Below are 12,853 nucleotides of genomic sequence, written 5' to 3' on the forward strand. Positions count from 1 at the left end.
GTATCCTAGCTCTTCTTGGCCACTACGGGCCTGCTGGGCCTCTTGGTTCGGATCTGTTTGGATGGCTGCTGTTGCTCAGGCCCATTCTGCAGTACTGTGGATGTACCACTTAATTTGTAGTCACTTGGCATCTTTAAGGCATAATTAACACTGAAGAAAGACTTTGGCTGAAAGTGCTAATTAACTGGAGAGTGATGGTATGCCTTTCATTTGTAAGTTTCATTGACCTTAAGTAAACCATCACGCTGGTCTCCTGGGGAGTGAGCCCCAGCCTTTGGTCCTGAGTGCTTGACTTACTAAGTGGATCACATCATAGCTATTAATTTTATGTCATATCACAGAAATAGAGCAGAAGGAAATCTATGGTGACAGGTTCGGTTGGGGTCTTTAAGAATTAGAGATCTACTTCATATACATTTAAATTGACTAGTTTACGTGTGAGGGTGATTGTTTTTCTCTGGCAGTCGCCTTAGTCATATTAGAAGTCACGAAGCATTAGATTAGTGATATAAAATGAGCAATAACAGTTCGTTTAAGAGCTGTTCAGAATATGTTCTAAACAGCGAATATTCTACAAAGCTGTAGAATATTCTAATATTACAAAGCTTCTAATATTCTACAAAGCTGTAAGAGCTTTGTAGAATATTTCCTCAGGAAATATCTGGCACAATGCTCAGATTTTAAGGTGAGCTTACCGAGAACTAGAGAAGATAATGGTAAGTTTTGACTGTAGTGAATCATAACCTCAGTTCCGTTACTTCTGCTGCAGAACCTGGGAACCCTGAACCTTTGTTTGAAGCCAGGGCTTCACAGTCATCTTCAGACGTGGGCAGCACATCAGCGTGGCCCACATTGTGACTTGGAGTCTTTCGTTTTAACGTTCACAAGTGATTGTGTGCCTGTTAATGGTCTGGGTCAGTTTCTCAAATCAACATTACTAAGTGTAGTTTGCATCCTATAAAATGCAGCTTCATTAACCATACAGAACATCATCAAGATGTAGAATATTTTCATCACTCCTCATTGTTTCCCTGACCCCTTTGCAGCCAGCCCTCTGCTGCCCCCACCCCCAGGCAACTACTGATTTCTTTCTTGTCACTAAAGGTTAACCTTTTTTAGTGTTTCACACACATGCAAGCATACAGTAGATGCTCTTTGGTGTCCGGCTTCTTTCACTCAGAATGATGTTTTTAGATTCTTTCATGTTGTTTTATCAGTAATTTGTTCCATCTTGTTGCTGAGTTGTGTTTCACTTTATGGATATATTACCATTTCTTGATCCAGTTAGCTGCCACTTATTGGACTTTGAGATTATTTCCAGTTTGAGATTATTATAAATAAAGTTTCTATGGACATTTACATACATGTCCTTGTGTATATATATGTTTTTATTGTTCTTGGTAGGTGCTGCATTGCTGAGTAATATGTTGATTGTAGGTTTAAGTTTATGAGGAATTGCCTAGCTGTTTTTCAAAGTGATTGTATACTTTATATCATTACCAGCAATTTCTGAGAGTTCCAGTAGATTTCTTAGTTTTTTTGTCCGTGACCATGTTGTCTGCAAACGAATACTTCATTTCTTCCTTTCCGACATGTATGCCTTTAATTTTTTGACTTATTAAAGTTGCTAGGATCTCAAGTACAATGTTGATAGAAATGATTATGGCTAGATCATTGCTTTATTCTGGATTTTAGGTACAAAGCATTCAGCTGTTTACCATTAAGTATGGTTTTAAGTGTAAGTTTTTCATGGGTGCATTTCATAGATTGAGGATGTTCTTTTTTATGCCTAGTTTTTTGAGAGTTTTAAAAAATCATAGATGGGTTTTGAATTTTGTCAGCTATTTTTTAAGAAACTATTGATCATACAGCTTTTCTTTCTTTTTGTCTGTTAGTAGTCTGTTAATATGGTAAATGACATTAATTGAAGGTTTGAAAGTTGAACCAACCTTGTATTATTGATGGCCATGATGTTTACCTACTTTATATATTACTGAATTTGATTTGCTCATATTTTGGTAAGGATTTTTACATCGAAATTCATGAGGGATATAGGCCTCGTGAATAGTTTTCTCCTAAACTCTCTGATTTTCATATTTGGGTATGCCAGTCTTATAAAAAGAATGGGGAAGTTTTCTCCTTTCCTCTATTTAAAAAAAAATTGTATAAAATTGGTATTCTCTCCAACGTAAATATTGGAATTTTTTCCAATTTTTTCCAATATTTATTCCAATAGAATTCAGCTGAGAAACCAACTTGGTGTTTCTTTTAAGAATATGTTTTTGATTATGAATCCAATGTCTTCAGTTGACATGAAGCTCTTTAGGTTTGCTGTTTCTCCTGATTCTTTTGGGTAATGTCTATCCATTTTATCTAAGTGGTTGAATCTATTGATACAAAATTGTTAACACTATTCCTTCATCACGCTTTTAATGTTTGTACAGTCTCTGCTCATAATCATTTTCATTCCTGATATTGATAATTTGTCTCTTCTTTTTTCCCCTCAATAAACCTAGCTTAGAGGATTGTCATATTTATTGACATTTTCAAGAAGTAGGCTTTAGTTCAATTGATTTTTCTCTTATTTGTCTGCTTTCAGTTTAACTATTGTCTCATCCTGTCTTCCTTGCCAGTTTGTTATTCCTGCCTGTGCAGCTCCTGGCTGACGGGCACACGTAGTCCTTTCTCCCTCTGCATCCTCACATGCACTCATGCCCTTATCTGTGACTAACACATCGCAGTTTACCTTGGAGGGCTCTGGGCTTGTTTCCTTTACTAGACTTTAGTGCCTCAAGGGTGGCACTCTGTCTTCTTCCTGTCAGTCGCCATAGTCCCTGGCACATCGTAGACATCCCCTCAGGGCCACCATGATTCGATGGTGAACGAATGCTGTTCTGAGCAGTTTGAGTAAATGGCAGAGAGTAGGCTGCATAGCCGCGTAGCTCGGTGTTCAAATCCTGGATGCGTCACTTCCTGGGCATGTGGCTTGGGACAGTCACTTAACTGCCCTGAGCCTCGTTTATGAAAACAGCCCTTTCCTTGTTGTGCTCTTATGACTATTACAGTCAATGTGTACAGATCGCTTAGTGGGGCATTTGGCACTTACTAGGTGCTCAGTAAAAGGTATTCAAGGCCTTTCATTTTAGCTTGAACAGTAAGTTGTAATATGCCTAGGAAATACTTTATTTTTAGTTCCTTGCTCATTACTGATTGTTGTAATAGTCTTCTCTAGAAGTGAGGACAGAGAAATATTCAGAAGGGAAAGTCTTATGCTGAGTAGGACCCAGCTTCTGGTTACCTGGGACTGAGAAAAAGCTTGGGCATCCGTGTCTTTGGCCTTACCAACCCACTTTATGCTTTTGTGAAAATATTCTAATTTTACCAGGCCGAGGAGGATTTTTGTTTGTTTGTTTTTAAATTAAGGGGAAAGGTAGTAATATTCAATTTCACAAGACCTTTTCAGGGCTCATTTTAATAAATTAGGTATTTTCCCCCATAATTATATCTTTTCCTTGGTTCTCTACAGAGTAAAGACCCAGCCAACTCCAAGAAAATAGAAACACAGACTATTTCTTTGTTATGTCAACAGTTACATATTTCAGTTTTTTTGCTCATTCTGGGTGACTTTTTCTACATCACTCTCTGGAAATGACTTTTAACTTTACCTTAAAAAAACAAAAAAGCCAGTGTGATATTTGTTGTGACTTCACAGATTTTGGCTGTCTGAAGCCATTATTGAGAGTCTGTTTATTTCCTTGACCACTTTGCCTGCAGTTTCAGGAAGATGCCATATATGTGTTGGGTGATGGGCTGGTTTCATCTATTTCTTATGCACTCAACATTTACTGAGCTTTCTGCAATCAGGGACCACATCTTATTCATCTTGTACTAAGCACAGAGCCTGGCACTCAGAAGATACCCAGCAAGCGTTTGAAAAGATGAATGAAAGAATAGATCAAATAGATGAAAGTTAGTCAGACTCAAAGTTTTCATGGAAAGGCTTATGGAGTGTGTATATGTCAGGTCTCACCTTCTGCTGATGACAAGGGCAATTTCAAGAGGTTTAAGACACATTCACAAGAAAACAGCAACCCTTTGGAGATGATAGGGCTAAGGGGAGTGGAAAAAGGATTTGAGATTTTGCTAAGGCCAAAGTATGATCCTTGAATATTTTTTAAAAATCTGTATTTCATTGAGCACTTTGTTAGTGAGAAGATGTGGCTTTATCTGGACCATCAAGGAGGAGTAATATTTATATAGGTGAGGGAATCTGTGAAGTTATTTCTGGTAGTACAAAAGTTGAAGGAAACCTGTAAACATGTAGGCATGGAAGATGTTTTGAGGAGTTGCAGGAGGAGCTGTTAAGATGCAGGACTTGAACAGGTGTTTCTCTAAAGAAGATACACAAGTGGCCAATAAGCACATGACAATATGCCCAGCATCACTAGTCACCAGGGAAATGCACATCAAAACAACAGTGAGGTACCACTTCACACCTGTTAGGATGGCTGTTATCACACACACAGAAAATAGCAAGTGTTTGGTGAAGATGTGGGAAGACAGGAACCCTTATGCACTGCTGGTAGGAATGTAAAATAGTACAGCCACTGTGGAAAATGGTATGGTGATTCCTCAAAAAAATTCCTCAAAGAAATTCCACTTCTGGGTATATACCCAAAGAGCTGAAAGCAGGGTCTTGATATTTGTACAGCATTACTTCATAGCCGCACTGTTCCCAAGAGCCAGAAGGTGGAAGCAATTCAAGTGTTCATTGACAGATGAATGGATAAATAAAATGTGGTACATACACACAATGGGGTATTATTATTCGGCCTTAAAAAGGAGGAAATTCTGGCACATGCTACAACGTGGACATTATACTAAGTGAAATAAGCCAGTCATAAAAGGATGAATATTATATGACTACATTTATATGAGGTTCCTAGAATGGTCAAATCCATAGATACAAAAAGTAGAAAGGTTATCAGGAGTGGGAGAAAGGGGGAATGGGGAGTTATTCTTTAATGGGTTCAGAGTTTCAATTTGGGAAGATGAAAATGTTCTGTAGATAGATGATGGTGATGGTTCATCAACAGTGTGAATGTAATTAACACCACAGAACTGTTCATTTAAAAACAGTTAAAGTGGTAACTTTTACATTATATAGATTTCACCACAATAAAAAAAAAATGAAAAAGATAGAAAAAATAGGACTGAAACCCATTTCCTTCCATTCTAAGCCCTGTTGCCCCAGGATATCAGATGGGTAAAGTTACAGAGGGGAAAAAGGAGTTTGTTTAATGAGTGACTACTTGTTCTGCTACTACATTTTCTCATTGAATCCTCACTAAAGTCTAGCGAGATCTATGTTAATTGTCGTCCCCATTTAACAAAGGAGAACCTGAGGCTGAGAAGGGTGAGGTGACGTGCCCAAGATCACATGGAGTCAGAATGGCGAACCAGGTACTTGGTGTCCACACCTGCTCTCCCTCTGCAGTGCTGGCGGCCAGGGTTTGTCAGCTGGCCGTCCCACAGGAAAGCCACTCTCCTCCTTGGCATGCCCTCACTGTGACACCATGCACATATAGGCTGTTTTCTTTATTTTTAAAAAATTCTGTAGCTGTGGCTGCCACACCACTAGAGAGGAGAAGTAGGTTGTCAATAAAAGCAATAACCAAAGGGTCAGTGCAACTTGCCTGGAAGCCTTCTTGAAATGAGACTCCTGAAGCTTAGGGAGGAAGAGAGGAAGGCAAGAGCCCTGTCCCAGAATTTGGAAACATGGCTTCAGTTGCTTTTGCCAGGTGAATGAGCATGCTTTTACTTCTGCACTTAGCACATGACTTGGGCCCTGACTAGGCAGGGTCAGTGTGAGACCCTTTATTTGCCATGACTTCCCTGTAGCAGTGGACATTTCTGGCCCTTCTTCCTAAAGTTCTGCCCTTCTTGGATTTCCATGACACTGTCCTTTTATTTTTTTTGCTTGTTGTTTGTGCTTTTAGTATCATATATAGAAAACCATTGCCTAATCCAAGGTCACAAAGATTTACTCCTGTATTTTCTCCTTTTTTTTTTTTTTTTTTTTTGTTTGAGACAGGGGGTCTTGCTCTGTTGACCAGGTTAGAGTACCATGGAGTTATCATGGCTCATTGCAACCTCCAACTCCTGGGCTCAAATGACCCTCCTGCCTCAGCCTCTAGAGTAGCAGACACTAATTTTTCTATTTTTTGTTGGTGGGAGTTAGAGGGTCTCTTTATGGTGCTCAGGCTGGTCTTGAATTCCTGCCTCAAGTAATCGTCCTGCCTTGACCTCCCAAAGTGCAAGGATTACAGGTAGGAGCCACTATGCTGGGCCTCTTTTTAAGAGTTTTATCTATAATTTTTTTTTTTGTAAAGGGCCACATAGGATATATTTTAGGCTTTGCCAACCACGTGTAGTCTCTGTGCATATTCTTTTTTTTTTTTTTTCCTGTTTTACAGCCTTTCAAAATGTAGTAACTGTTCTTAGCTCTCAGGCCATACAGAAACAGGGTGTGGGCCAGATTTGGCCCCAGGGTCAGAGTTTGCTGGTTCCTGTTTTAGGGCATTACTGTGGAAGGTTGGGTCATTCAGGCAGGAGTTGAGCTGGGCTTGGATTTCTTGTTGCTATGGTTACTTTTGGTGGCCCACGGGCTCCAAATTCCTCTGGTGAAGAAAATAGGGTTTCTGTAATGCTCAGCAATCAGCCCTCCTGCTTCCCAGCACCCTGGGTGGGTCTCTCCACACCTCTCTTCCTTCCCCAGTGGGGCTTCTCTAGGTGCTGTCATCCTTGTGCCTCCTCAGCTGCAGGAAGGCGCTGTGTGACTGGGTTTCTGTAGGGCCCTCTTGGTTTTCCTGCCCCTGCTGCCTGTGGCAGGTGGGCTTGGCCTTGTGGCCTGGTGAGTGCTGTGTGTGAGCAGCTCCCCATCCCTACCCCAGTGGCAGGACCCCTCTGATGGCAGTGGTGTGGCATCCTGGCTCAGGACTGCCTCCTGGAGAGGGGCTTCACCCTTACCTTTGTGCCTCAGGGGTGCTGCTATTTTTCCCCCAGCAATTTAAGATTTTGCTTCATGGGAAAGAAGGGTGTGGGTGGGCATTACACTGGAGTGGGAGCTGGGCTGATGTCTTCGTTTCTCACCTGTCCCATGGTGGTGGCCAGCCCTCTTCTCCACGCCCAGTTGTATTGTGCCCAGCACTGGGGTGGGGGAATGGGAAGTGTCTCTGCTCTCCTGCCTTCCCAACAGTCCTTTGTGTGAGCACCCAGGGGAAATCCATGGAGGGGAGCTTGAGAGTGGCTGGGAACCGCCCTCCTGTCTGGTGTTTGCATTATCATGTGAGCCCCTACTCAGCCTTTAGCAATTCATTACCCTTGAGTGGCTGGTGCCTCCTTATCCCCTGCTCTGCTGCCTAGGGGGAAGGTGTAGCATCCTGCCCCTTCTGGAAGGCTTCCTGTTGCCCTGTGACCTCATGTCTCAGATAAGTTCAGGACGGTGTTATGAGCATGGAGTTTATCAATTTTTGCTCACTGTTAGCCTGGGAGCTGTTCTCTACCTCCTTGATGGAAACACCTACTTCCCTGCCCCTCATCTGATGTGTATTTAAGTGAGGCCCACTGAACTGTGTTTTTCTCTCTAAAATGCTCTGTCTAACCACAGAGTAAATTTTAGAACCCCTGTCTGTTTGCATATGCAGGCTGAGAATTGTGTAGACACCAAGGAATTGTTGTGTAGACACCATCATAGAAAAGATGGTGCCAGGTCTCAACCGTAAGTGAGTTAGTAGAGTTGCCTCCTGCTGATAACTTTACCAGTTGGGATTATCTTCAGACTCTTTATGAGTGGAGCTGAAACCTGCCTCCTGGTAAGGAACGTTGATCAATGTAACGTAAGGAGTACTAACTTATCTTTTTATTTTTACATCTCTTTAGACCCTGGAAGCTATCCTGAATTTCAAATACTCTGGAGGCCCGGGCCACATGGAAGGATATTACAGGAACCTCTCCCTGGGGCTGCATGTAGAAGTTGAGCCATCTGTATTTTTCACCCGAGTCAGTACTCTCCCAGCAACCAGGTAAACGTCTCACTGCTGCAAGACAGCCTTGTTCTATAGTCTGACAGAATCAGCTGAGTTTGGAATACTGACCTCAGTGTGTGTTTTGGTCCTGCCTTCATGATACCAAGTTGCTTAGGCCCTTTTTGATTTAGGTTCTTCATTAGAAAAACAGGCTTATGAGAACTGCCTCTTGAGGTGGTTGTAAGCGAATGGGCTTTTTATATCAGTAGCATGCTGTAGTAATAATGCTAACGATTGCAGTGTTCACGTACCTGGATCTCATTGTGCAGACATATTTCCTGCTCAGCCTGGGTCTTACCATAGTCTGGCTCACCTCTCCTACTAGCTGGGGGCTCAGTAGAAAGCCACATGTCTTGGGGACTCCTGGAGGAGCCCAGCATCTCTTTCTGTGGCACTCCTGGCATCCCAGTAAGACAAGCGCCTTGTTTTCAGGGCCCGGCTATCCAGCATCTCATGGTGCTCCTAGCCATTTGGAGCTTCAGGTCATTTCTGCCCAGGGAGCCCTTCTAATACAAAGGCTTTTTTTCCAGTTTACTTTTCCAGGCCTAGTCATCTTTCAGGGAGAAGGAAATCGGACAGTTTGTCTACTTTAAACCCAGAAATGGCAAGAGATAATAAGGGTGTTCTTATTTGAGGTGGGAGAATCACAGTTTCTCATTCTCAAATTTCATTTCTGGTAAGGTGGGAATAATGGGGTCTGAGAGCTGTGAGTGGAGCTCCAGCCAGCTGGAGACCCTGCTCATATTCCTAGCCTGGAGCCAGCAGGCTTCAGGAAGCAGGGGCTGGTTACCCCTGAGCTCTTCCCCCTGTTCCTGTTCAGCATGGCCTTGTTCATGAGGGTGGGGCGGCCTGGGGTCCTATTGTTTACTCTCAGTAGAGTCATGGCAGCAGTGATGCCAAACAGGTCTGTCCTTGAATGGGCGTGGGGGCCTCACAGGCAGCACCCCTCAACATAGAGGTATGTTGACAGAGGTATGTTAATGTTGACCTAAAAATCCCTTTGCAGTGATACAGCTCCAAATCATAAGTGTGGTTTTAGTTTATAGGAAAGACTGTTTTTCTTCCCAGCCATTGGAGAATGCCTTCAGCAAGAATTAATGGCTTAGCTGGGTATTTTAGCATTACATTCCATCATCTATCACTTTTTCAGTCTTCAGAGTAAGAGTCTTTCCTGCCAAGGCTCACCTCTATTTTGAATTTGTATAAAGCATTAAAACGCTTGCCCCTGGGGAAGGTTTGGCCAAGAATGCTGCCAGATAATATGAGAGTATTTTAGGCCCTTTCTGTGCATTAGATTTGCTCCATCATGAACCTGGTGTGTGTTTCTTTCTCATCCCCTCGTCTCCTGCTGCCATTTCCCATATAAATAATTCTTGGAAGCAGCACAGGTTGTCACTGAGTTCTTTTTTTTTCCCCCCTCCTATTGATATCTGGCTTTCACATCATGGCCCCTGTAGTTCTAAATGACAATTTAAGATGAGAAAAATGCTGCAAACATAGATTTGGAAGCATTTGTTGTAGCCGAGGTGGTATGCGGATCCTCATCCCTCAGCCTGGGGACCCTGCTCTCTCTTCTTTTGGCTTGCATGTATCTTTTCCCTACTGTTGGGATTGAGATTTGATTTCTTCTCATTCTCCTTTTCCATTATTCCCAAATCTAATTAATCACCAGCTCCTATGATCATCAGCCTCTGAAATGTCTCTGATTGCCTTCTGCATTCCACTGCACATCTTTGTCACTGTAGACAGAGTTGCCTCATCAGTTTCCCTGACTTCAGTCTTGTCCTGTGTCATCTTTTAAATACAAGTGTTCCCATGCTATTGCCCTGCTAAGGACTTTCCCACTGCCTATGAGATAAAGTCCAGAGTCTCTCCTATGATATTCAAGGTGTTTAAAGATCCAACCTAGACCTTCTTTTTTCACTCCTTTTACCCTAATTCCACATTTCATGTAGGTCATTAAATATGAAATGCCCAATTTGGAATCAAAAGTGTCATTTATTGTATCTCAAACAAGAAGTAGTACAATTAATCAAAGTATGTGCCTAAGCTATTGATACAGTTTTGACATCTTAATGATAGCTTGTTTATGCCAGCAGCAATGAAGCCTGGAGAGTGAGTGACAATGAAATCAAAAGGCATTTTCCACAGCTTGTTGAGAATTGAATATTTTTCCTTGCAAGAAGTGGTCTAAAGCCTGGAAGAAGTGGTAGTCAGTTGGTGCAAGGTCTGGTGAATATGGTGGATGACAGAGAGTTTCCAAGTCCAGCTTTTGTGGTTTGAGCAGTGTTGTTTGTGTGATATGTGGTTGAAAATCGTCTTGCAAGAGATTGTCTTGTTTCTATTGGCCAATTTCAGTTGCTTCTTCCCAAGCATCCTCATCATTTGATCCAACTGGTTGCAGTAGACATCTGTTGAAATCGACTGACCAGATTTCATGAATCTGTAGTGGATGGACCAGTGGCTAATGCTAGACCACCAAACAGATACTAGTAGCTTTTTCTGTTGAATATTCAGTTTTGGACTGTGTTTTGGCACTTCATCTCTATCAAACCATTGTGCAGAATGCTTGCGATTGTCAAACAAAGTCCATTTTTCATCACATGTACCAGTATGGTATAGAAATGGTTTGCTTTTATGTTGTGACAGCAAAGAAAGGCAAGCTTCAAGTCGATTTCTCTTCTGAGATTCATTTAATTCATGTGGAACCCATCTATCCATCTTTTTTACCTTGCTGATTTGTTTCAAATAGTCTAGTACTGTTGGAATAGTAATGTCAAACCTTTCTGTTAATTCACATGTAGCTTGAGATGGATTCACTTCCACTGTAGCTTTCAGCTCATCATTATCCACCTTGGTCTCAGGTCACCTTTGAAAGACTGAAGATGTACCTTCGCAATAAACATGAAACAAGTAATGTCAAAGTGAAATGTCAGAGATATTAACTGTCTAACTTAGTACTTAAGAAAACATCAGACATATCATACTTAATTACCTAATATAATCCACTTCATTTCCCACCATCACTAGGAAATGTCAAGTCAGTTTACCCCAGTGAGCTTTTGTACATATCTTTTTCTGAAACTGTTATCTTTCTTAAACTATCATTCTTTCATTTAACCTTTTGGAAAATATGTTTGCTTTTGATTTATGTTACCATTTTTGTAAAATTTTCCTGAGCCTGGCGAGGCAGGGTGAGTTGGTCTTTCTGTGGGCTCCCCTGTGCATTCCTTGTACTTCTAATCAAGCACTTACCAGACTGTATTGGAAGTACTTCTTTGTATTCTTTAAGCCCACACCTCTGAAGTTTCAGGTGCTATGTGAAGCACTGTCTGGGCCAAGAGATGGATTGAGTACAGTCCTTGTTTCCCACGAGCCTAATATGAGCTTAACAGTCAGAAATAACACCAGATGGAAACTTGAAACTGTATAAAGTTTGAGTGATGAACCCCAGAAATAATAAATAAGTGAATAAATATAAAAGATTTGTTTTTCTCATTTCTTAATTTCTTTAAAAGACTAATATTTAGGGAATAAATAATATTTAATTCTGTAGTATAAAGCATATATACAATAAAATATGCAACAAAAATATAGGACAAAAATGGGTAGTGAAATAGAAGTGCTTGCGTTGCATGCAAAGTATTACAATTATTATTTGAAGTGAAGTTATGATAAGCTAAAGATACATATTATAAACTCTAGAGCAACCACTTAAGGTATGGATAATAAGCCAGGAGGGACAAAATGGAATAATAAAAAATATTTAATCCAGAAAAGGGGGAAGAGGTATTAAGAAAGGTGGAGAAAAGAGCAAGGAACATATAGTTAAATAGGAAACAATTGGGTAGACTTAAACCGACTGTATCAAGAATTACATTAAATGTAAATAGACTTAATACTATATTTAAAAGTGAAGATTGTCAAACTGTATAAGAAAGCAAGATGACAACTACATGATTTTTATAAGAAACTGAAATTATATCTGCATAATGTAAAACCAAGATGGAGGAAAAGATATGTAAGCAGGAATAATTAGAAATTTGGTTAGAGTATATTAATATTAAACAAGTAGACTTTCAAGACAAAAAGAGAGAGGGCAATTTGTAATAATGGAAGGGATCAAGTCACCTAAAGTGCATAAAAATCCTAAATGCAAATGTAACTTCAAAATAAAACTGACATACTGAAAGGAGAAATAGTCAACCCTACTATTACAGGTGACTATTTCAACATTTGTCTCCCGGTATTTGATAGAACAAGTAGACAAAAACAAAAGAAACAACAAAAAACAAACAACAAAAAAACCCCACAACAGTAAAAATATAGAAAACTTGAGCAATTTTATTAACTAACTCTACCTACTCAATATTTGTAAAACAGTAAATGCTTGTGTTAGAAAAAGTGAATGGTTTAAAATTAGTGACATAGCTTCTGTATAAGATAAACATAAGCAAAGTGTACCCATAGTAAACAGAAAAAATAATAAAGATAAGAATGTCTATCAATGAAATAGAATATGAAAAAAGAATATATAAAGTCAGTGAAACCAACAGTTGGTTCTTTGAAAAGATTAATAATGAAATTAATAATTTGTGACCAGGATGATTAGGGAAAAAATGAGGAAGCACAATTACCAATAAGGAGAACAAAAGAAGTGGCATCACTACAGATTCTGCAGACATTAAAAAGATAAGAGAATATTGTAAAAAATCATATTCTAATAAATTTGGCAACTTAGATGAAAGGGACAAATATTCTGAAAG

At 40.2% G+C, this 12,853-nt stretch overlaps 1 protein-coding gene across 2 annotated transcripts in view; it reads left to right on the forward strand.

Annotated features, from left to right (window-relative positions):
- TRAPPC9 (trafficking protein particle complex subunit 9) overlaps positions 1–12,853 on the forward strand; it is a 609,198-nt gene that overhangs the window by 344,241 nt on the left and 252,104 nt on the right. For both annotated transcript variants that reach the window (XM_076004998.1, XM_076004999.1), the window contains one exon: positions 7,942–8,084. In XM_076004998.1, coding sequence (XP_075861113.1) covers positions 7,942–8,084 — 143 coding nt within the window. The remainder of the gene's footprint in view (positions 1–7,941; positions 8,085–12,853) is intronic.

The sequence above is a fragment of the Microcebus murinus genome, chromosome 7 (assembly GCF_040939455.1).
Source record: "Microcebus murinus isolate Inina chromosome 7, M.murinus_Inina_mat1.0, whole genome shotgun sequence".
Lineage (NCBI taxonomy): Eukaryota > Metazoa > Chordata > Mammalia > Primates > Cheirogaleidae > Microcebus > Microcebus murinus.